At 32.7% G+C, this 25,025-nt stretch overlaps 2 protein-coding genes across 3 annotated transcripts in view; both read right to left on the reverse strand.

Annotated features, from left to right (window-relative positions):
- The window catches only part of LOC108903292, a 159,482-nt gene that overhangs the window by 8,031 nt on the left and 126,426 nt on the right, over positions 1 to 25,025 (reverse strand). The window lies entirely within an intron of this gene.
- On the reverse strand, positions 40 to 15,159 carry LOC108903290. 2 transcript variants are annotated; one of them, XM_018705409.2, is made up of 4 exons: positions 15,050 to 15,159; positions 4,246 to 4,470; positions 3,680 to 3,930; positions 40 to 480 (listed from the first exon to the last, which is right to left on the reverse strand). In XM_018705409.2, the coding sequence occupies exons 2-4, from the start codon at positions 4,462 to 4,464 to the stop codon at positions 57 to 59; spliced, it is 894 nt and encodes a 297-aa protein (XP_018560925.1). In that variant the 5' UTR covers positions 4,465 to 4,470; positions 15,050 to 15,159; the 3' UTR covers positions 40 to 56. The 2 variants fall into 2 exon arrangements, with proteins under 2 accessions (XP_018560925.1, XP_018560924.1); XM_018705408.2 differs by lacking the exon at positions 15,050 to 15,159 and adding an exon at positions 12,123 to 12,147.

The following is a 25,025-nucleotide window of genomic DNA, read 5'->3' on the forward strand; positions in this document are numbered from 1 at the left end:
ACATTCAACATTTCTAACTAAAAATGAATTTTATTTTCGCTCCACTGGCTCCACTGTTAAGGGTCCATTATGTTTCGATCTGTAGCTTTTGCAAATACGATATATGTGCCCATTCCTAAATTTCTGAATCCAATTTTTTCGAACATGGCCTTAGAAGAATAATTTCCATGTATTATTCCCCCAGAAGCATTATAGCCCTTTTTTGCCAACTTTCTCGATATGTACTTAGTTATCAGACTTGCGTAGCCTTTCTTTTGATGGCCTTCCGCGGTTTGTAATATAGTCAGTTGACCCATCGCGGACAAAAGCACCCATGCCGCCAATTCATCGGTAGATTTTAAATACACTCCAAATCCACCATTCATCTCTATTAAAAGTGCGACGTATTTATGGGAGTTGTTATAATTGTGTGGCCATACTGAACTGATTTGATGTGCAGCTGATTTATCTAGTGGTTTTATGTATACATCAGGTGGACATCTGGAAGAAAATCGTAACTATACCTAAATTATAGCATCGTAGAGCAACGAGTAAAGGCTAAAAATTTGCATAAACATCGCAGCAATTAAATAATCGATGTGAATATTTTATCTGAAAAAAATTTACCACTTAACTTTGAATATGGAAAAGGCTTTATTTTCAACTTAATATTTAAACAATCTCTTTAACGTCTCAAAGTGAGGAAATTTATACCTACCACTTATTAAGTATACAATGACCTTCAAAAAAGTTATAGTACGATTTTTTAGAAGCAAAACTAATTGAATTATACAGGGTGGTCCGAATTTTATGAAGGAAACTTCGAGGGCAGATACCAGGTGTTTGCCTTATAAACATAGGTCTAGAATGGTACCGTTTTAGAGGCACAGGGTGTTAAAGTTGTAAAAAAAATTATTTTTGTGTATATCTCCGGAATTATATTCTAATGTACTAAATACGTAAAAAAGGTAACTTGAATTTTTTCCCCAAGATTCACCATTCTCAAGTTATTCATACCAATACAATCCCCTTGTGGCAGACACTTCAAACCATAATACATATACAAGAATATTTATGTTTATGCTTAAAAGTAAGTGCAATTTGTAAGCAAATTAACAAAATTCATTCCACATTACCTGTGAGGTAGCGTTCCTAGCCTGTTTTAGTTTCCCCTGGAGCCCTAATCCACTATCTTTACAGATAAGAACAATTTAAATCAAAATATTAATAATAAAAATACATTTATCAAGCAACAACAATTAAACAAAAAACAAAATTAACGTTACGTATTTACAACAATTGTTCAAGATGCTATGTGGACATCGATATATTTATGTCATCTTCTATTAATGGAACTAATTGAAGCTAATATAATACAATATCATGTGGTGGTTTTCTTTTAATTCATTACACCCGTCTTCTATTCTCTACAGTAGTTGTGGTCTTGTATCTATTGGAGTAGAGTAAACTTTACTTTTCAGATAGGTAACCCCAAACACAGTCCAGGAGGTTTAGATCTGGCGATCTGGCTGGCCAAGACACTGGACCCTCTGCACTATTATGGTTGACCCTGGCATTCTGTCTCCTACCTATCCATCGTCTCATAATTTTCATTAAGCCATTCTTGTATTATTCTCCTAAAATGCGCAGGAGCGCCATCCATTTGTATCCAGCTATTTTGTGGTATATTTAATGGAACATCCTCTAATAATTCAAATAGATGGTTTTCTAGAAAGTTTAGAAATGATTGGGAATTTAGATGTAGTGGCAAGAAGAAAGGTACAGAAATTTATTCCGAGCCACACTTTCACAGAAAATTCGGGTTGAAAAGATCTTGTCCGAACTTCATGAGGATTTTCTTGTGACCAAATATGGTGAAAATTCACTACCCCTCGTCTTGTAAACGTAGCCTCATCGGTTTAAAGTATTTCTAGTAAGAATTCTGGATTATGTTTTGAGTTTAACGACCACTGACAAAAATTCAGGCGTCTCTCTGCATGTCCCGGAAGTAAATTTTGCACAGATTGTAAATGGTACGGATTTCTACCATCCTTATCTAGAACTTTTCAAATTTTCGATTTACTCACCCCAAATTGCCAAGACGTTCTTCGTGTACTTAGCCGAGGATCGTTGTCAAATCCTCTTAAAATTTAATTTCTGTGCCTTTCGTTGCGCCGTCGTGATTTTTCAAATATCGTTTTAATCCAAAAATATGAAAGCGACGAGTGTAAAGAATTTACTTTTGAGCATAAACATAAATATTCTTGTAATAATTTTATGGTTAAAAGTGTCTACCACAAGGAGATTGTATTGATATGAATAACTTGAGAACGGCGAACTTTAGGGAAAAAATTCAAGTTACCTTTTTTACGTATTTTGTGCATTAGCATATAAATCCGTTGCAACAGCTCGTAAAAAATACAGTGGCGTAGGTTTTTTTTAAAAAAAAAAGGAGGTGACCCTGTCCAGTTGTACACCACTGGTTGAAGTTTTAGAGCTTATATTTTAGGAAATACGTGGCCTACTATCATATATTATCTGTACTAAATTTTATTGAGATCGGTTAATAGATTCCGGAGATATAAATAAAAAATAATTTTTTTAACACCCCGTATCTTTGAAACTAGGCCGTTCCAAACCTATGTTTATAAGGCAAACGCCTATTATTTTAAACAGATCTATCTGCTCTCGAAGTTTCCTGTATAAAATTCGAACTACCATGTAAAAAAATGAAAAAAAAAACAGTAAAATTGGCTGTTTTTTGAATTTTGCAAGAAAACTAATTAACGAATTTTGATCCAGCGCATCTCATTTTGTAGGTACAATGTAATAAACATTTTTTCAGTAGCACCAACGCACACTGGGATTTTTTAAGGTTTTTTTTTCAAAATTCCAGAAGATTGCCAGATTTCAGCCGACCTTCATATATTTTTTTTCTAAAATACTCGTAAAGACATGTACATTCATGCCCAAGTGCTATAAATTTGATTTGGGTCATATCGATTGAGTTTTGAGAGGTTAGGTTGCCAAATTTCATTTTTTTTGTATTTTCAGTGAATCAAACGTTGAATATTAAGGGTGGAATATTAAGGGTGAGAGAGCAGTAGGGGTAATTTTTTGAGGGGTAGATATATCTACTGAAGACATCTCAGAATTTTATTAAGTACACTTTCTTCCCTATTACAATACTTTCACTACTCTCTTATCCTTAATTTTCAACGTTTACTTTCTGGAATAACGGACATCGGCAACTTAACCTCTTAAAACTCAAATCAATATGACCCAAATCAAACGTATATCATCTCAGATCTTCAGTAGGTATTTCTTCCGCCCAAAAATTACCCCTACTGCTCTCTCACCCTTAATATTCTCTGAAAATAAAAAAAATTGAAATTTGGCAACCTAACCTCACATAACTCAATCGATATGACCCAAATCAAATTTATAGCACTTGGGCATGAAAATACAAGTCTTTACGAGTATTTTAGAAAGAAATGTATGAAGATCGGTTGGAATCTGGCCATCTTCTGACACTTTGAAAAAAAAACTTCTAAATTCCAAAAGAATATTTTGTTGAGAAACATTACAACTTTCTTTTTAATGTTCTAGGCAAATTTCGCTTTAGCTCCTCCTTCTCATACATAAATTCTATTATTCATTTATGTACTAGTTTAGGTCTGAGTTTCAGGCGTCGACTTACTCTGTATCAAACTTCAAAGCCTGTTCCCTAGGAATACTGTACATATCATAATGAATATCTGCGGTTGAAGTCCATCCTTTGTCTTTAATAGCCTTTGAAACAATCGGATAAAACTTATTATGTACCATATAAAACCAAGAATCCCTGTCTTTGAATTCTCCAGGATTAAATCTTCTAGTCTTCAGGATACCTTCGTAAATATTTTTGCCAGTGTCGTCTAAGGAAAAAATGAATATATCGAAGCAATGGCACTGAAAGGGGGAATTAAAAATGTGTTAAAATATATGTTGATTAAAATGGATTGTTTTTCGTTGCAAAAAAAAACAGCAGTGTTAGGAAAATGGTTACCTATAACTTGAGAATCAATTAAGCAGCACATTACAGTTCCTTTTTGTAGAAAATCATGTCCCTTATAATTCCTTTTAATCTATGAGTTAGTTCTAAAATACAGTAAGCTGAAATGAATATGTTACATGTTATCAAATCTATTTATTAGCTCGTTAGAGGGAACCTTCCATTATAAGTAACCATAACACTATTCTCGACAGTATGGCTTGCATATTTACCGTAACTAGAACAAAAAATGTGCCATCTTCTCGCCAGCAGCTATGAGGTGACATAAATGTCGTGTACTTTTCTTTACTCTTCCTTTTCCATTCAATGCCTGTTAATATTGTACTGTACGCGGTTGGTGCCCAATCTTTATGTTTATCATACATTTCCAAAAGTTTTGGCAGATCATCATCGGAAATGTCCACCAATATGTCTTGCTTTTCGTTAGTCATTTTTATCTAAAGAAAAATCCAGTATCGTAAGTTGAAAGTTGATACTTTCCTATAACTTTTATAACGAGCGTTCAAATAAAAACGTGGTCGAAGTTGGCTCTGACACATTGGACGTAGGGAGTAGCTTATAGCGACCAACTTAACCTCATTTCTCAACGAGCTGTATAGCAGCTGTCAGTTTCAATAACGTTAATGACTATATAACTTTATTTTAAAGAATAATCGTGATAACAATAACAAACAATTAAAGGAGCTGCGGAAAGTGTCCCCCTCCTTGTTATAACAATAAATTAAAGCAGCTGCTGAAAGTGTCCCCCTCCTTGTTCCAAGCACTTTTCACACCTGTTCCTCAAAGAATTAAAGACATTTTCTAAGATGCTCGGGGTATTGTTAATTTCACGAATCTTGTCTATAAGTCGAGCCTGCAGATGGTTTAAATCAGGAATAGGCAGTTCAAAAATAGTGTTTTTAAGGTAAGGCCACAAAAAGAAATCACACGGCGTAATATCACATGACCTCGGTGGAAATTCATGTTCAGCATTGAGACTTATTAGTCGATTTTGGAAAACTTCCCTCAACATATTCATCGTCTCGCCTGCCGTATGTGCCCTTGCGCCATCTTGTTGAAAGTAAAAGTTTGTAATTTCGTTTTCTTCCAGCTGGTTAACAAAAGGAGCGATAATTTCTTCTCTATACCTTTGCGCAGTAAGAGTACCATTAAAAAAAATAGGTCCATAAATCCTCCTTCGATTGAGAGCACACCAAACTCCAATTTTTTGAGCGTGTAGAGGGCCCTCGACAAAAAAGTTATCTGGTTTTTCAGAAGACCACATTCTCATATTCTGTGAGTTTACGTAACCACTTAAATGAAACCAGGCTTCATCAGAAAAAAAGGTGATATTATGAAGTTCACCGTAGTTGTTTAAAAACCATTCACAAAATACAGCCCGTCGCGGAAAATCAACTTCATGAAGTTCTTGCTGACAAGTTAAACGATAGGAGAACAAACGCAAATCTTTTTTTAACACTGTGTGGCAGGTACCGACTGATACTCCCACCATTTGTGATAAAACACGTACAGAAGTTCTTGGCGCATTTTCCATTATTTGTTGGACATTTTCTTTTAATTCTTCAGTCCGCTTTTTAGGTCGGCCGCTTCCTTCTTTTCTTGTTACACTGCCCGTTTCACGAAAAACATTAACACAACGCTGAACTGCACTTTGAAAAATTTTGTACTCAACAACGCCGGGAAATTGATTTTGAAATTCTATGAAACATTCCTCAATAGAATACTTCCATATTCCATCAATCTTGCGTCCATTTCTAAAGTAGGACTCTATGATAAACACTTTTTGTTCTTGAGAAAACACCATTTTAAACGCTTTTTAAAACGAAAATATTCAAATTGATAGCGGCGATATAGCGCTTTGACAGATGACGTTTAAGTTCATTTGCTATACGCTACGCCCTACGTCCAAATTTACAGAACCAACTTGACCACGTTTTTATTTGAACGCTCATTACATAGTTAAGAACAATGAAAAACTAATTTTTTCTTTAATTTTTGTCAGGTTTATATAACAATTAGTTGTGTCAAATTGTTGTTTACCGACATTTAGTACATTTAATTAAAACACAACTATTTATTACCACCATATTTTTAAAAAACTTTGTAGCATAACTACTTGAATAAAAAATATGTAATAATTAATAATTTAATTATAAAATGTATTATTTCATAACAAATATTAACTAAGAAATGTATTCTATTTGTAAAACAACATTTATTTCATATTCATGGTGTAAGAAGTTGCATTTACTTCAGCATGAATGAACAAAAAAGTTGTATATTACAAGGGCGTAAGATTAACTGTTTTCGAAATACAGCGAGTATTAATATTGGAGAGTTTCATCACAACGTGACAACAGCGCGTAACCCGTTGATGCACACGACGTCATGTGCACGCGGCAGTCTTGTCCTACGGAAAAAATGTAAACAACTATTATTGTGAAAGATTTAGTATATTTCAAGACAACTGTTTTCCAATTTTTAAATAAATTAAACAAAATGTATCGTTTTTGTAGTACGCAGATACTGTGTGCTTAAATTTTAGTTCGAATTTTAGTAATTATGAATCTCTTAAAACAAGAAGTAAACTTTTAATCAAATTATGTATTTGAAAAATAAGTACTTAATTACAGTACCCAAAGATTCACGTTGTCCAAATAATCATACGTATTAAAAATAATTTAGGTAGTTACCAAAACGCAAAATTCAGTAATTTTTAAACGCAAAAGTAAAAAACAAACTACAACGTATGCTTAAAATGTCCACCACCATTTTCAATGCACACACGACACCTTCGAATCCAATTTTCGTGCACTAGCTGGAAAACACATCAAGAAAAGGAAATAATGGTACGCAAAAAACACTCCGACACGGTCGAATCCAGATACCAACTGAATTGCGTATTGATGGTTGCTGTATACCTCGTGTTATTAAACCGCCACGCCGTTGTCACATTGTTCGATATGAATTTTATTGAATTTTAAATTTATTAGAACGCTAATTATTTTTTAGAATTGAGCATAAAGAAGTTCAAAAAAGTGATAAACATTGTATTTTATGGAATTCTATGCACACAATTATGTCAATATTCCTTAATTATTCGAACTTTTGTATATTAAGTTGGAGATTCTGATAATTTTTTTCTCGGAAATTGTTGAGTAGGGCCCATGTCATATAAAATTTTTTGTTTATTTGAATGTATTCTATCGTCTGTTAAAATTAAGGCAGTCAAACTTCTAACACCCTGTAGAAAATTGGATTGAGACTAAAAATATCTGATAGCCAGATATTTAAAATGATTCTAAAATACATTTTTTCTTAACAAGAAATTTATTGTAAATCATTTATATCATAGAGAAAATTGCACTATAACGCTTTAATTTATTCACGCGCAAATATTTTGAATTATATAATCTGAGGCAGTAATACCTACGAAGTCGATAATTTAAAATGTATATGGTTTTTGAGTATTATTTAATTATTGTTATCTTTTCATCAAACATAGATATAAAATAGCTTAATTAATTTAGCCAAGTAAATAGTACCTATGTAAAATAAACAGCAATTCATACTAGAAAGTACATTGCAGTAACAAAACATTGAATAATTAATTCTTTCATTCGAGATAAAAAACTACTGCTTTCTATATTAAATATTAAAATTTAGAAGTACTTGTCTATTTACATATATCAGCACCGTATCAGCACCGTCCGTCCGTAGGCTGCCTTTACTGATAATGAATTAACAATTATTACCCTGGCCCTATAAAAGGAAGAGGAAGAAAATAGGTAGTGAAAAATAATTTATTAATTTATACATTCTTTTTTTAAAATAAATACTCGAGTTATAATTAGTCTTTTAAACCTCGCTTTAATTCTTGTATACGCCACCACTGAACGGAGTAAACCAGCTCTCCCGGAATTTACGTATGAAGCTGTATTCCTCACTGCCGGTGTTGCCAGTTGCTTTAATATCAACTACATTGTGAGAAGTTAAAAAATAATTTAGCAAATCAGATTGTTTTTGTATAATTTAGAGACTTGTTATTTTAAAGTCACCATATTTTTTTGATTTCGCTCTGGTGGAAGAACCGAACTTTGAAAAAAGAATCTATTTCTAAACAACATTAAGTTTTACATGATTACATGATATTAACTAATATTGGTATGTAGATAGATACGTTACTAATTGCAAATATATTTTTTAATTCAACTGCTATACAGCGAAACTGAGGAAAAATAATTTAGTTCAGTCGGTATCTGTTTCGGGATGGATGTTTTATACAGGGTGATTCAGAACATATCCAAAAAAAAATTCTGAATGTACAGGGGACCCTTACAAATACAATTTTGTAAAGAAAAAATCAAAAATGGCAGTTCGAAAATGATATAAAAATACACTTCTGCACGGCACTGGAAACTGGTCCACTGTAAAACCTGACCTCGCACAATGTGACCGGCATGGCGGTGATAAAAACGGGCAAAAACTTTCGCAAGTAAAGAAATAAATATAATTTTATAGCACCTATTTTATATCGGCAAATTTAAATGCTTTTGCCTTCATTAATTCATAAAATTTATTTGTGTTTTTAAATAATAAAATCATTTGACATACCCGTTGTTACAGCAATTGTTCAAAATTTTATTCACCAACGTGTAAACACATTTGCGTCCGTCTTACTCACTTTCTACGAACTAACACAAATGTCTTGTTTCACCATAACAAAAATACTTCACCATAATACAATTCACCATAAATTAAAACGATATCCATCAACTCCAAGTTGCTATACATGCAAACCATTTTTGACACTAACTACTAAAAAACTGTTGTAAACACCACAGATAAGAGGTAAACACTATCGCAACGACGGATTTCAGTATTCGAAGTCGCTAAGGCCACCTGGCTCTCCACGCGTATTGCGAGTGACGCTAGAGACTACAGTTGTCCAGCTTTGTAGTGGTTGAATGTACTATAACTTCAATAATTTTTTTCTCGGAAACTATATGAATTTTACAAAAATTTTTTTTTACAATATTGACTCCATTTCTCATGCCGCATCTATTCCCAATTTTTTTTGGATAAGTTGTGAATCACTCTGTATAACAGCGCCAACTTTTGTTGGAAATAGTTCTAAATATTATGCAAAATGATAATTGCGATATGCGCCCGCTGAAAAAGTTGTGTATAATTGTTAGCGCAAGAAAATGTAAAAAAATAAAAAAGGCGCATTTTTCTCCCTTCTTTCATATAAAACTCTGAGAATATTGACATTAGAGAAAATAGTCAAAGGAAAAAATAAGTTTCGTTTTAAGATTCCCTTCAAAATAAAAGCGGTCCGAAGTTTTTATGTGCATTATTTTTGCTGCAATACAGTATAGACCGAAATAAAATTCGTGAAAAAATATATTCTTTTCATGAATTTATTTCGGACCTTGACTTTAGGACCATACAAAAAGTATGGTTCTGAGTACTTCATGATATGGTAGTATTGCAGAAACATTTTCATCGAAATCGGCCTGGTAGATTTCGCACAATTCAATTGTTAATTAAAAAAATACAGAATTATACTTATTCTTCAATTCTCTCTCACGGTAAAACAAATGATTATTTTGAACTCCCAATTTTTATACATACTCTTTGGAGTCTCAGCTATCAATCCCTACTCAAAAATGTTAGATTTTATCCATTTTAGCAACAATTAGAATTTTTTCAAAATTTCTTCGAAAAGATACTTATAAACATTTAGAGTTGGAGTTATCGTATTTGCATATTCTTCAAATGTAATTATAGGTTCAAATAGAGGAAGGATTGACGAACAAAATCCACTTTTGATCTTGTGGATACGATGAATCGTCATCGAGATATGAAAGCTCAAAGGTGAAGTGAGTTTACGGCAAAATAACATACTGTAAAGTGATTTTGAGTGTTTCAAGCAGACTTTATACCTATGAAAATTTGTTTAAATCGGAGATGTATTTTAACTGTTCTGATGCAAAAAAGATTGATACATTTCACAGGAATATAGCAGAGTCAAAGATCGAGGAGTGGGGGACTATGCGAGCGGAGCAGCATAATTCACTCGCGAAATTTCAATCAATTTTTTGTCAGTTTCTACAACAGATAATGAATCTAGTCGCTATTATTCTGCTGTAAAACGACCTTGACAGTGGTTTGTGTTCGTTACTTCTTGAGATTTAAATTGCTGCAGGAGCATATTCGTGATATAAAGGTAAATAAGACTTTATAATGCAAGAAAATGCTATTATATTTTTCTACTTTCCATAAGTAGTACCTACCTAAATTTCCTTTTATTTTAACAAGTCTATTTCCATTTTTGTGAAATATTATTAAAAGTTTTCGTAGCTGGACTTTCTATACATTATACCGTATACAGGGTCGGAAAGTCCCCATGGTTCATCGGCCGTTACGTGAGAGCGATAAAGAAAGTCATAGAAATCCGTGCGATAGAGAAAGATGGCTATTATAAAGGCGTCTAATAGTCACCGCCCATTTCGCCCTTCCACAAATACGATCCACTTCCTATTTGTGGAAGGGCGAAATGGGCGGTGACTATTAAGACGCCTTCATTATAGCCATCTTTCTCTATCGCACGGATTTATATGACTTACTTTATCGCTCTCACGTAACGGCCGATGAACCGTGGGAACTTTCCGACCCTGTATTATCTACTTTATTGTTCTTTATGTTGCATATAAATTTAAATTGAAAGACTTTTTTGAATCGACATTGTAAAGTTCGAATAGATCTTGCTTTCCTGTTTCGATTAAAATCATTTATTTATATGTTATAGAAGCTGAGAAAAAGTCGATTGAAGTTGAGCGAGTGACTTATGCTGCTTCGCTCGCATAGTCCGCCAACTCCACACTCTTTGACACTGCTCGATTCCTGTGAAATGTAAAAATCTTTTTTGCAGAACACTCAAAATATATTTCCGATTTAAACAAATTTTCATAGTTATAAAGTCTTTGCTTATTGTACAGCACCTACGTTGTTTTGCCGTAAACTCACTTCTACTTTGCGCTTTTAGATTTCAATGACGATTTATCGTATCCACAAGATCAAAGGTGGATTTTGTTCGTCAATCCTTCCTTCATTTGATCCCATAATTACATTTGAAGAATATGTCAATACGGTAGCTCCAGCTCTAAATGTTTATAAGTATTTTTTCTAAGAAATTTTGAAAATATTTCAATTCTTGCTGAAATGAATAAAATCGAAAATTTTTAAATGGTGATTGATAGTTGAGACTCCAAAGGGTATGTAGGTATAAAAATTGGGAACTCAAAATAATTATCTGTTTTACCGTGAGAGAGAATTGAAAAATAAGTAAGTATAATTTTGTTTTGTATTTTCTTAATTAACAATTGAATTGTGCGAAATCTACCAGGCCGATTTCGATGAACAAATTTATGCAATACTACCATATTATGAAGTACTCAGAACCATACTTTTTATATGGCTGCTCTAAAGTCAAGGTCCGAAATAAATTCATGAAAAAAACATCTTTCTTCACGAACTTATACATACTCCGAGTTATAAATGAAAGAAGGGGAAAATGCGCCTTTTTTTTTGTTTTCCATTTTCTTGCACTAACAATTATGAACAACTTTTTCAGCTGGCGTATATCGCAATTATCATTTTACATAATACGTATTTACAACTATTTCCAACAAAAATTAGTGTTACTATATGAAACATCCATATAACCTACTTTTAAAACACATACTGTCTGGACTACTTACCGATTCGAAAAGATCTTCGTTCATTCTTAGCAACATATAACACAAGAAAAAATTGATCGCAACAATTCAGTGACAATTAAAAAAATATGATTGCCAACGTATTAAAAAACCACGGAATAGAAACTGACGCTGCACTAATAGTAAAATACGTCACTGTCATTTAAACCCTAAGCAACTGATATTGATATCGAACTGACATGACACGGATACGCCACTGGTGTGTGTTAATAGATCTAATAGCTTTATTAATAGGTTTAACGTAATAAAAGTATTTTAAAATTAAATTGATGTTTTATTCATTAAACCACAAACTTTGTACATACCTAATTCCAAAATATAGATTTAATAAACTAGAAACATAATAATAAGTACGTTTCTCGAGATACTTTACTTTTATACTCTTATGTCAATGATGATAAGATAAAGAAAATATATCTTAAGAGAATCTCCTAACAGCAAAAGTAATACGATTTTACAATGCTAAATTTAGTAGCGCTAAATCACTATGGTTATTTCCATAGTTCAATATGTAGATAGGAATTTTTAATTTTTACAGTTTATTATGCAATGCAAGTATTACGCAGTAGTATAACGCTAGATGTTAGGAAAATTTATAAAGGGTGTCTCAAAAGTGACGCAGGATTGTACGTCAATTTCATTCCGAGGAGTTGGCAGCATTCGTGCTTAAAAGTTTAAAATTCGAACCACCAATATTCTTTTTATTTTTGGATTCTTAATAAATATTTCTGTTAAATTTTAATAATCCTCCTTAAATCAGTATAAACAGAAGTTTTGTATCAAAATGTACAGAACATAATGTAAAGGGCTGCAAACTTCTTTTAAAATGAATGTAGTTAATGGTATCGATTAATGGTTGGTTTTATTTTTTTACTTGAATTAATTATTTATTTCTCTTTTTTTCTCGTGTATAATATACTCACATTCCTAATTTTAATTTCTAGAGAATATCAGATAATATACTTTTTAATTCTTTTTTTGTGAAACATCTGTTCTTTATAAGAAGTAATTTCCATTTTGTTTCATTCCAAAATATTTATTAGAACCCGAGATATCATGGAAATACTGTTTTTGAGGGTGAACATCAGGGGTAGTTTGCATCCGTTTAAATCCGTTTTAGACCAAGAGAGAAAATGATTCGTATGATTAGAGAAAAAGTAAAGACATTTTTCGCACACTAGGGGGTTATTAGGGTGTTGATCGGCCCCTAAAATGAGAAATCATTTTTGTCAATTTGGTTTACATAAATCATATTTTTAATTTTTTGAATCAATATGAATTTTTTATATATAAAAAATTTTTGAAAATATACTTAGTTTTCCTGAAATAAAAAATAAGGGTTGCAACCCCCAAACACGGAATCACTTGTGGAACATTTTATTTTTTTAAAGAAGTAATTTCCATTTTATTTCATTTCAAAATATTGAGATGTGTCAGAAATACTGTTTTTGGGGGTGAACATAAGGGGTAGTTTGCATCCGTTTAAATATGTTTGCGGCTAATAGAACAAATTATTCGTATGATTAGAGAAAAAGTAAAAACTTTTTATTTTGAAATGTTAATTCTAATCGTACAGACATTTTTAGCACACTAGAACTTAAAAGAGAACTTAATTTTGTCAATTTGTTTACATATATCATATTTTTTATTTTTTTTTAACAAATATGAATTTTTATATATAAAAAATGTTTAAAAAATATATTTTTTCTGAAATAAAAAATAAGGGTAGCAACCTCCAAACACGGAATCTAATGTGAACTATTTGTATTTTTATAAGAAGCAATTTCCATTTTTTATTTTTTTCATTCCAAAATATTGATTAGAACCCCAGATATTTAGAAAAAACTGTTTTGGATGGCGAACTTTGAGGATGTATTTCACCCCCTAAATATGTTTTACCGCCGATAAAAAAAATATGTATCATTTAATTTTTTATGTTCTACAACCGAGTCTACAACATATATAAAAATATTGGAAATCAGAGAGTTCGGGTTGGGGTAGTTTACTTGTTAGATCCTTTTTCGTTTGATTTTACCTAACAATAATTTTAGGGTAAATACTTACCTAAGTTACTTAAATTTTACAACTTACCTTCGATGTGCGTTTATAAAACCGGCAAGTAAATATAAATTTAACAAGCCGTTCATTTTCATTAGACAAATAACACGTACGTTAAACTATAGCGACACCAAATTCCTTGACTTTAAGAAATTCTGTTATAATTTAAGATAACGTGTTACAAACTATTTTATCTACTCCTATTAATTTATATATTAATTATTCAACTGCTTCTGAGCAATTAATAGTATCAATAAACAAGTAGCGTGAGTTTTTATAGTGAGTTATTATAACTCACGCTGGGCTTCTACAATGATAATTCGGTATGTAAATAGTGTACGCAGAAAATTCTTGGAAATTTTTAAGCCGATAAATACCTTCCATTGGTGTAAAATGGAAAGAATTTTTAACAAGTGGAAAGGAATGAATAATTAAAAGATTTTAAAATTATTAAATTGCCAACGCCTCTCAGTAGACGGAACTGTCAATTATTATCATTGAGGGGACTAATGTCATTTGATATTTTAACAAAATAATGTTGACGTTTTCAAATCAATTTCTAATAATAGTCCTAAAAAAGATGAATTTAGATAGCGAAGATGAGTATACACCTCCAGAAGTAAGAGAAGTAGCTAATAATGCAATACAGAATTTATTACCAGAAAAATCAAAAAACAAGTATAAAGGTGTATATAAAAATTTTCAAGATTGGTGTAGCAATAAAAACGTTAACTCGTTTACAGAAAATGTAGTCGTAGATAAAGTATAGTATTCAACTTGCGGTAATGGTCATAACTCACTTGATGAATTACAGCACTCGCCTGCGGCTCGTGCTGCAAACTTCATCTGCGTGAGTTATGACCTGCATTACCGCTCGTTAAATAATATACTATTATGTCGTACTTACCCGTTATTTACGAATTTGCATTTGTTTCATGTTTCATAACCTAAAAGACCTCTGTTAGTTATATGTGTTTTTGTCTAATACTGACTCTTGTTTATAATAATTTTGCATAATTATTATTAAAAATGTTGACACAAAAGCGTCTTCAAAAAACAACACAATTGCAATAAGAGTATTTGCTAAAAATGGTCTTAATTGCTCAATATCTTAACAGTTAACGTTTAACCCTCAAATAACGTAACTGTTATTATGATAAAGTGGGATACATACTCGGCCTGAATATCCTCAAATTTAACACGAATGTTATCTAATTCGTTGCTCTCGTTATGAGTTCATGGATATTTATGCACTTCTAAAAACAAATATAGGGCGCACTGAATTTAAGGAGAATGTAACTCGTAATTTGTGACTTTAAAAAAATCAGTAAGAATTATACCAATAAAGCGGGCAGAATCATACACATATTTTAAACAAGCTATGAAAACGTATTTTAAACAAAATTCCGAATAGTCTCAAATGCAAACATCATTTACTAATTCTCTGCAAATTATTACAATTGAAATTGTGTAATTACATTATTAGTTTAAGTCTTATTCTAATAATAAAAGGATATACCTAAGTTCATACATGCACAAGTGACATGTGTAACGACATACGTTACCAACATGTTTGTTGGTTTTATTACAAAACAAATAGCGGTCTTTATCCGTTGGCAAATTTACTGACGAAACTAATTTGCGAACTCTTTCTGTTAGAGAAAATTTTAATTTCATCACCATAAACAATATTCTTCATTCTATCTGAGAAAAGGAAATTCATTGGATTCAAATCTGGGGACCGTGGCGGCCACTGAACAAGAGCATTTTTGGCTTCGTCCGATACATGGATGATTTGGAAATATTTAATTTTATTTGCGAGAGTACTTAAAAATTAAATTATTTCCAAACCGCTGGAATGGATGAATCTAAAATGTGTTAAATCATTGACCACTCGATTTCCAAATTTAAATCCAATGAATCTCTTTTTCTGATATGAAGGATATTGTTTATACTGAAGAAATTAATAGTGTTAAATTAAATATATAATCCTCATGGCGACTAACAAACGGCACAAAGTAGATATTATATTTCAAAACATGTGCGTCATTGAAGGAGGAATGTAATTTTATTATCATTAGAGAACGTTTAGTAATAACATAGGAATATTTACTTATTTCTAGTTGTAATAACTTGTTAGTTTAATTATTAGTTTGATAAAGTTTTCATTTGAGAGTATTGACAATATCATTAAAAATATTTTTTTTATAATTTATTTAAAAAAATGTCTTTCTGCTCTTTATTAGCATTAGAAATTCTTATCGGAATCACAAATTATAAGTTATGGACTCCTTGAATTCAGTGTATCATAAGCGGCTCATAGCCCTTATGTGTAGTGTTAAAAAGTGGTATTTGAAAACTTTGCAATAAATGAAACTTTTCTAAGGGTTAAAATCATCGCAAAGAAATTGTATAACCGAAAATTAAAAAAAAGGATAAAGAGTCGCGGCAAACCCGTTTTTCATTTGTTTTTCGAACTTATATCTCATGAACAAAATCACAAAGTTACAAAAAACGGTATTTCTAAACTAACTAAAAAAATATGGCACTGATCAAAAACTTTAAAGTTGTAGGTTTTAAAAACTATCGACTGATTGTTTCTAAGTATCGATTGCTTTGATACTTTTCGAGATATGTCGAAGAAACCGTTAAAAAATCTTCTCTTCTTCTATAACTCAGCGGATCGCTCTACAGCAGCGGTCTTCAAATTTTTACGACGTGCGGAACCCCGCTAACTTTTCCATTTTTTTGAGGAACCCTACACCTAAAAAAAATTTTCGAACACATTTTTTACTGATTATTAATATATTTATAAATATGTACTACGATTAACAAAATAAATATTCCACTAAGTAAAAATTTAAGGAAGACTTTAAAGTAAAAGTAAATATTTATTGAGTAATTAAAAAAAAAGAGTAAATATAATCAAAAATATTCAAGCGCATCCCAGTGCTTGAATATTTTTACATAATATGTTAAAATCAGGTGCTACTGTCGTAAGTTGCAATCGCATTTTAAATTCTGCATTAAGCGCATTGCAATACTTTGTTTTTGTCGCTACGTATGTGGAAAATTATTTTTCGCACAGGTACGTAGTTACAAAAGGCATTAATACATTTATTGCCTGATCAGCAATTGCATAAATAGATAAAGCTCTTATAGTAACATACACGCGTGTACTTATAAAAATAAAAAGTTTTAAGTATATATATTTTTTTGCATTTTGTAATTATCGATAATAAAATTTTAAATTTTTGACAGTCGCGGAATCCACAGAGAGGTTGTGCGGAACCCCAGAGTTTCGCGGAACACAGTTTGAATATCGCTGCTCTACAGTAACGATTTTCGGTTTATTTTCTTCGTAAAGAGTTGTAGTGCCATGCTGTTGTAAAATTTTTATTAATTTAAAGAATAAAAAATAACTTTGAAAAAAGTTTAAATAAAAAAGTTTTCTCGGCTCCAGAAGGTCATAGAAAAACATTTTTGTGTTTTAAATTAGTGAAAAAATGTCGGCAACTTCTTTCTTTAAAAGCCATTTTCATAAAATAAAAATTGAAATAGTTTTTTAAAAAAAATATGTCATTGTTTGATCCTTAAAATTAATAAAATCATCAATTTTATAACAGCATAGTAATACAACTCTTTGTGAAGAAAATTAACCAAAAATCGTTACTGTAGGACCATCCGCTGAGATCTAGCCAATTTTCCAAATCTTTTTTAAAAAAATCAATATATCTAGAAAAATAATTAATATTTTTAAATTTTCCAAAAATACACTTTTTTGGCTTGCCGCGGGCTATGTTTGCAGTAAATAGCAAGTATGGGAACGTAAATGTAAACGAGTTATGGAAGAAGAGAAAAGAGAAGATTTTTAAAGATTTTTTCGATGTCTTGAAAAGTAACAAAACAATCGATACTTAAAAAAAATCAGTCGATATATCTTTTTAAAGCCTACAACTTTCTCATTTAAAATTTTTCGATCGGTGCTATAATTTTTTAGTTATTTTAGAAAAACCGTTTTTGTAATTTTGCTATTTTTTTAGCCGTGTTCGCCATTTTGGATCGAGTTTAAAGAACATGAAACTTAATTTAAAATTTAATTTCCTATACGGTCATATTTTTTCCAAGTAATAATTTCTGTAAGCACTTCTCTATAACGCTTGAACTACTAGCATTGTCTATTGCAATGCATTAGAGCTTCGAGCATGGTTTAATATGGTTGCATAAAAATGGAGTGGTCTAACGAAAAAACAATAGAGTTTCTAGAAGTATTTCAAATGGAACCATGTTTATGGGATTCTAGAAAAAAAACATAAAAATTGTGGCGCCCAAAATAACGCTTGGCGATGAATTTTGCGAGCGTCCAATTATCATATTTATAATATATTCATAATAATACATAATTGACGCTCTCATAATAGGTACACTTGTAAAGCGGCCTCAACCTCCATAGTGAAATTATTTTATCAAATAACGCGTAATTTGTTGAGCAGACATCAAATGCAAGTGTAGCCATTCATTTTACCACGTAATTTAATCCATTAATTTTTACGCAGTAATTATCGCGATAATGGACGTTACACGTAAACGTGAGTGTAGTATCACCATAAAATTGCAAATCATAAAGGCGGGTATCCATTTGTGTCAAATGCCCCGTAACGTGACACCGAACATGTTACGTTACAACTAGTGGAGACGGAAAATTGTTGCATGGTACGTGTAACAAATTTGACACGCGTAACTAATCCGGGACGAACCATCAGTTGTCGGTTTTTAGTCGTCGCATCAAAGGATTTCAACAGTACTTTCTACTACATGTTGAGACGGGGTTACCCTTTTGGCCGTACCGTTGCCTATTGCACGTGTGTTTTTGTCTTATTTTTTGTTTCGTCAGTCTTTTTTATATGGTCTGGGGTTAGTCTGTTTTCTGCAGTAACTAGGAAGAGTATGTTTTTCTGTGTTTGTGCTATGGAGTGGAGTAAAGAAAAGATTTCCGGAGATTTCCGTTTCTTATTCCTCAAAATTGTATGATGAATAAAAATATATGACGCTGCTGCTAACTGCAATTGCAGTGACGAATCCATTATTGCAATCAGGTTCATACTGCGAGTTTATGTTCCTATGTCATCTCGTAACCTTATTTTGTTACGTTACGGAATGAATGATACGACCAAAACCACACATACTTTCGCAGCGAACCGTGTCACTTTTTGCAACAGACCGTAAAAATGTTCGTTGTTACGTTACGGAGCATTGCCACAAGTGGATACCCGCCTTAACAAACCACAATGTCAAACTACGTAGTTCATGAGTGAACGAGACATCGAGTATTTGCTGAACCACAAGTACATTTAAGCCATCACCTATAAGTCTACATATTTGCATTGAACAAAAGTAAAAATTTCGTTGTTAGTATCCACTTAAAATTAATTCATATCATTGTCTGCAGTACTCATCATGTGCAAAAAATGTGACTCTTATAAAAACAAATTCCAAGAGCTTAATCACATTTGTAGTGGTTTATTCGAAAATTGTTATTAATGTAGAAAATATGTTATATTATCAATGCTTAATTTGTAACACCACTTAACAATAAATGGATAACAATTCATTATCACTGCACTTAAAATCTAATTTGTGTTTAGGTGGTAATTTTCAGGATAAGATACTTTACTAATAAATAACTTCAATAGAATGTTTACTATATGAAAACCGACCACATTTAGCTGTACAATATAATACCAGCTATCCTCTATAATAATACACTGTTCCAGTTGATATATTACGATTTGAAATTAATACATTTTCTTGCAAGCAGGGGTGGGAGCTGGTAGGCTGTAATGTTTTGTGATGCTGTGGACTATAATTCAAAAATTAATTGGTAGGGTAAAATTAGTGTTAAATAAACAAGTAACTATATTGTATGCGATACTAAAAATATTTACGATTTTGTTTGGAAATAAATCCAGTCACTTGCATTTTATTCACAATGTTAATCATAATTCCTCATATAATCCTGATACTGCTTCACAACACAACTATAAGGGATATATTAATACAGGGTGGCCCAACGAAAACGTAACAGAGCCCGTAGCGGCTAGGAAAATTTTTTTGGAAAAACGCAAAAACCCGTCGATTTTGTTTGCGAGGGGGGCATCTTTTTGCATGAATTAGATGGTTCTAACTGCTACCCCCTGAGCGGGGTAAACATCCCCTTCAAATTTTTAAATGGGAAGGGTGGGTGGTGGATAATAATGTATACAGTACGGGTCTAAAGTATGGAATAAATTCAGTAAAAATGAAACAAATTTTTTTTGGGAAAAATCCTCGAACATGTCGATTTTTAATTTAAAAAATACATATTTTTGCATAAAAGGCGATTTTCAACCGTCATTTGTTTTCGAGTAATGACGTCATCGACGTTTTTTTTAAATACCAACCCCCTATTTTTTTCTTGATTCTGAAAGATCGTTTCAATATCAATCTGACAGTATTAAAATGTTGCCATCTTACATAGGAAAGTTTTCGAGTAAATGACGATTTAATGTTAGAAAACCCAAATAACTTAAAATAAAGCAAAAACGTTATCAAATTTAGTTTTTCGAAATGCCGAAAGTCTTTTATGGATCACGTAGGTGTAAATCTTTACAACGTGTCACTGTCATGCCGACTTTCTAAATATTGTAAGCGATATAAAAATTATTGTTGAATTTAAAGTATTATGGCACATTTAACTGTCAGAAAAAATTGAAATTTTAATTCTTATCGGTTGCGGGGATAAGACTAGAACGCAGCAGGAAGTTTGCGATTTATTTAATGAAAAACATCCAGATCGCCGTATCAGCCAATCAACAGTCAGTAAGATAGAATCTAAATTTAGAGAAACTGGCAATGTTGTAGATATTCCAAAACCTGGACATCCAAGCGTTAGTGAAGATCACAAACAGAACATTTTGATAAGTATGGTAGATAATCCTCATAATACTTCACGATTGGTTGCATTAAACAATGAAATTAGTCAGACCACAGTGCTACGTATCCTGAGGCAGGAAAAATATCGGCCCTACAAAATTCAACTTGTTCAGGAACTCAGACGAGGACCGATATAATGGCCCGCGAGATCCCCAGATCTTACACCCCTGGACTATTTCTTATGGGGCTACTTAAAGTCCAAAATTTCGTTTAAAAGTAACACAAAAATTTAAACGAATTAACGAATTACTTACCAATAAACGAAATGTTCTACAAAAATTGTTCAAAGTTGTTTCCATATGCTAATAAATATTCTTCCAAACGACGCGACGGTCAAATTTCTGTCACCATCTATACATTCACTGAAAACCGTTGTTGGAACCGAGATCTCTGTACTATGTGAGGATTTGCATCACACCGATAGTAAATGTTGTGAAAATGTAATATGCCGTCTCTACTAAAACAACGTTCAATCGTAAAAAGCACCTTGCTTGTAAGATCCAAATGTTGTGCTATTTGAGATCGAAATCACTGGCAAAATTCTACACGGGGCTAAAAATCATTGTTTTTTAATGCCTGAACCCTTTGTACGTGATATGGGTGTTAAAATAATTGTTCCCATACTACACGCCATACGGTACTGTTAGATACGTCTACTTCTCGGCCAATGTCGCGCGTACTGCGCCTCGGATCTCCCTCAATGAGGTTTATGATGCCATTTTCGTTGTTGAAAACATGTTGCGGCCTTCATATATCAGATGGATCTTCTCGGTATCCCGAAGCCCTTGAACTGCCTTTTGCACTGTTCTACTGCGGTAACAGACCGCATGCAAACTCATTTAAATTGACATTCTGTCATTCTCCGTACATTAACACGATATCTGCTAGTTCTTGATCAGAAAACATTTTATACACCGGCTAAGTAATACTGCAACTAAAGAACACAAGACATACTGACCTACCATCAGATTTGCTTGACTGCTGTGGAGGTCACGTGGAACGTCAGCGCTTCACACATGTAGCGAGTCCGAAGCATTCTGCCCATGCACGTGCACAAGATGCACAGGGTCGACTTACATTTATGGTTAATTTTATTAATTAATTTTCTCGAAGACCGAAGCATTTTAGATGTAAGTTGCTTAATAAAACTATCATCATTTTCAAGTAAGGCACGTATTTCACAAATGCCCTGTATATAGACTTGCAGCACAATTTATTCCAAGTTCCTATAGTTGGATCGTATTCGATGTAAAGTAGAGCAGAAATTTGTCGGTCTTTTATCAAAGGAAAATCATGTCATAATTTTTAGAAGGCGTAGGATGAACCATTTCAAATTTAAAATGAAATTGAAGTTAAATCTGAAATACCGCTGCATACGCACTGTGTTCAGGTAGTAGCTGTAGTCGCCCAGGTGCATCGAGTGTACGAAGTGGTCGGTTATATGTCAAATACTAACCTGGCGAGCTTGATCGTAAATGAGAGAGCGCCTCCAAAAAACAAGTAAACAACAGTTTACAGTACAGAGGAAAAATGTAGTACATATGTGCAATTTAAAAAACAAATTGGATTTATAATAAATTACATTTAAAATAAATAGTTGATGAGAATAAAGGAATTTTTGTAGGAACAAGGGTGCCAAACGTGAACTGATCCCTTCGTCCCTTCATAATGTATAAAGAAATTATTCAATTTCTAAAACCCTTAAAAGCGTATGGCACTGGATCCCTTGATAGGCAATGATTTATTACTTTGCATCGAATATGATCCTACTATAATTCCGAATATTCCTAATTATTCGTATTACTGTCTACATCCAACATCTTCAGACATATTTGAATAAACGTGATATTTTGTAAACATTCAACCCCGCTCTCTCTAATATAAGTGCCTTTGGAAGTTTGGTTTGGTTTATGTTTAAAACTTGCACGAAGCAATCTTACGAAATTATGAACATAGTAAGCATAATTTACGCAATAATGCTATTCGCAATAAAAATATCACAAGACTGGTATTTTCTTAGGACACATTCCTATCTAATTTGGAAACTCCAATATGAAAAACGTAAATCCGGGTTCCTCCGCCTTCCGGAAAATAACAATTTAACCGCCCTTTGCGGTAGAATTTACTTCTGTCCCGTATCACGGAGCCATTCCGCAGGCGAGTCACAGGCGCTATTTGGATACGACCACATTACATATGAAGTGGCAATAGCCACGTCCTACTTCAATATGTAAGAAAGGCCGAACGTGGAGCGGGAATGAGACTGGCCGATCAATGGGAACACGAAATGGATAGGGCTAATGCATGTTACTTTGGGTTTCCAAGGATCCGTCGACAAATTGCCGTGTTAAGTTACGATACCTTCGCTTGTTTCTAGGTGGTGCACGTGTAGGTAGCCACGACGACGTGAGGCGGCGCGGTATTTCCGGTTGCCGCAACAACTAGTGGGGTAATATGGTCGCTGTCTTAATTTCTGTACTTATATACAGGGTGTTAATTTAAGTATGTGGTCAAACTTCAAGGGGTGATTCTTTGAATGATTCTAAGACGAAAAGTGTATATAAACATAGGCCCGGTAATACTTCATTTTCAAGATACAGGGTGTCTAACTTTTTAAAAACTCGTTTTTTTTTGATAAAAATCTTAAAAACCATCCTTTAGCCGATTTTGTTGAAATTTGACAATATTATTTATGTTAGAAACGAAGAAATAACACCAGAAATGATGATAAATCTAGGAAGATTAGGTATAGAAATACTAGCGGTATTAATCAATAAAGTATGGAACGAAGGAACAATACCAAAAGACTGGGAAATAGGAATACGTTTGCCAATACATAAAAAGGGAACAACAGGGAATGCAAAAGTTGTAGAGGAACTACTATATTAAGTACAGTATTAAAAATCTACGAGAGAATAATAGAAAATAGATTAAAAGAAATAATGGAAATCCAGATGGAAGAATCACAAAGTGGGTTTAGGAAAGGGAGAGGAGTGCAAGACCACATATTCACATTAAAACTGTTAATAGAAAAGAGTGAAGGCAGCTCCATATTCGTAGCCTTTATAGATATTGAAAAGGCATTTGATAGTATACCAAGATAGTTATATGGAAAAGCTTAAAAAGTAGAGGTGTGGATAGAAAACTAAGAAATAATATAGAGAGTATATACAGGGTGTTTCAGGTTGATATGTCACAAACACGTGAGCATATTTTGGGAATAAAAATAAGAATAAAAGTCTGGTAAACTTTTGTTCTAACTTCCTTCGTTATGAAGATACAGGGGGTTGAATTTTTTCTATAAATTAAAATTTTCTTTCATAACTTTTAAACGGATTAAGATATTGTTATCAAATTTGGGGTACTGTGTAAGCCGAGGATATTGCATTTGCTGCCAAAATATGGCTCTTTAAAATTAAGCAGTGGCGTAGATACAGAGTGAGTCTGTCACTTTGGGCAAAATAAATATGTGACGCCACTGGTTAAATTAAAAAAAGTGATAATTTCATAATTTTACAATTCATTTCCAATAAAAATAGTCTCTTTCATTTTTTTTGTGTCTCTCATAGTTTAGTCACAAATTGGATATTCATAGAAGTCTGTTTTTGACGACTGTGTTAACATGCGACAATGCTTCTGAATTTGAACAAAATCCAATTTATTATGTAGTTTTCAATGTGACAGTTAATGTTTATAATAAATAGCGTTTATGCAGTTTATGTATATGTGATTTTTCAATAATGGCGCAGGTTGCATTCACAAGTGAAGAGTATGCAGATATGCATTTGATGTATGGTGCAGCCTGGGGTAATGCTGTTGAAGCTAGACGATTGTACGCAGAAAACTTTCCTGGGAGAAGAATTCCTGACCGAAGGGTATTTCAGGCAGTTGACGCGCGTTTAAGGGAAAGAGGAATTCGTATAGGGGCTATTGAGAGACCGCGACCCCGACAACCAAATTTTGAAGATCAGATTCTTCAAATGGTGGAAAGGGAACCAACGACAAGCACCAGAAAAATTAGCTCTGAACTGGGCGTAAGTCATACAACGGTCTGGCGCACAATTCGTAATCAACAGCTGTATCCATTTCACTTTCAAAAGGTGCAAGCGTTGACTCCAGCAGATTATCCACCTCGACAACAATTTTGTCGCTGGCTGCTGAACCGTTGTGCAGAAGAG

The sequence above is a fragment of the Anoplophora glabripennis genome, unplaced genomic scaffold (genome assembly GCF_000390285.2).
Source record: "Anoplophora glabripennis isolate ALB-LARVAE unplaced genomic scaffold, Agla_2.0 scaffold92, whole genome shotgun sequence".
In the NCBI taxonomy this organism is placed as follows: Eukaryota; Metazoa; Arthropoda; class Insecta; order Coleoptera; family Cerambycidae; genus Anoplophora; species Anoplophora glabripennis.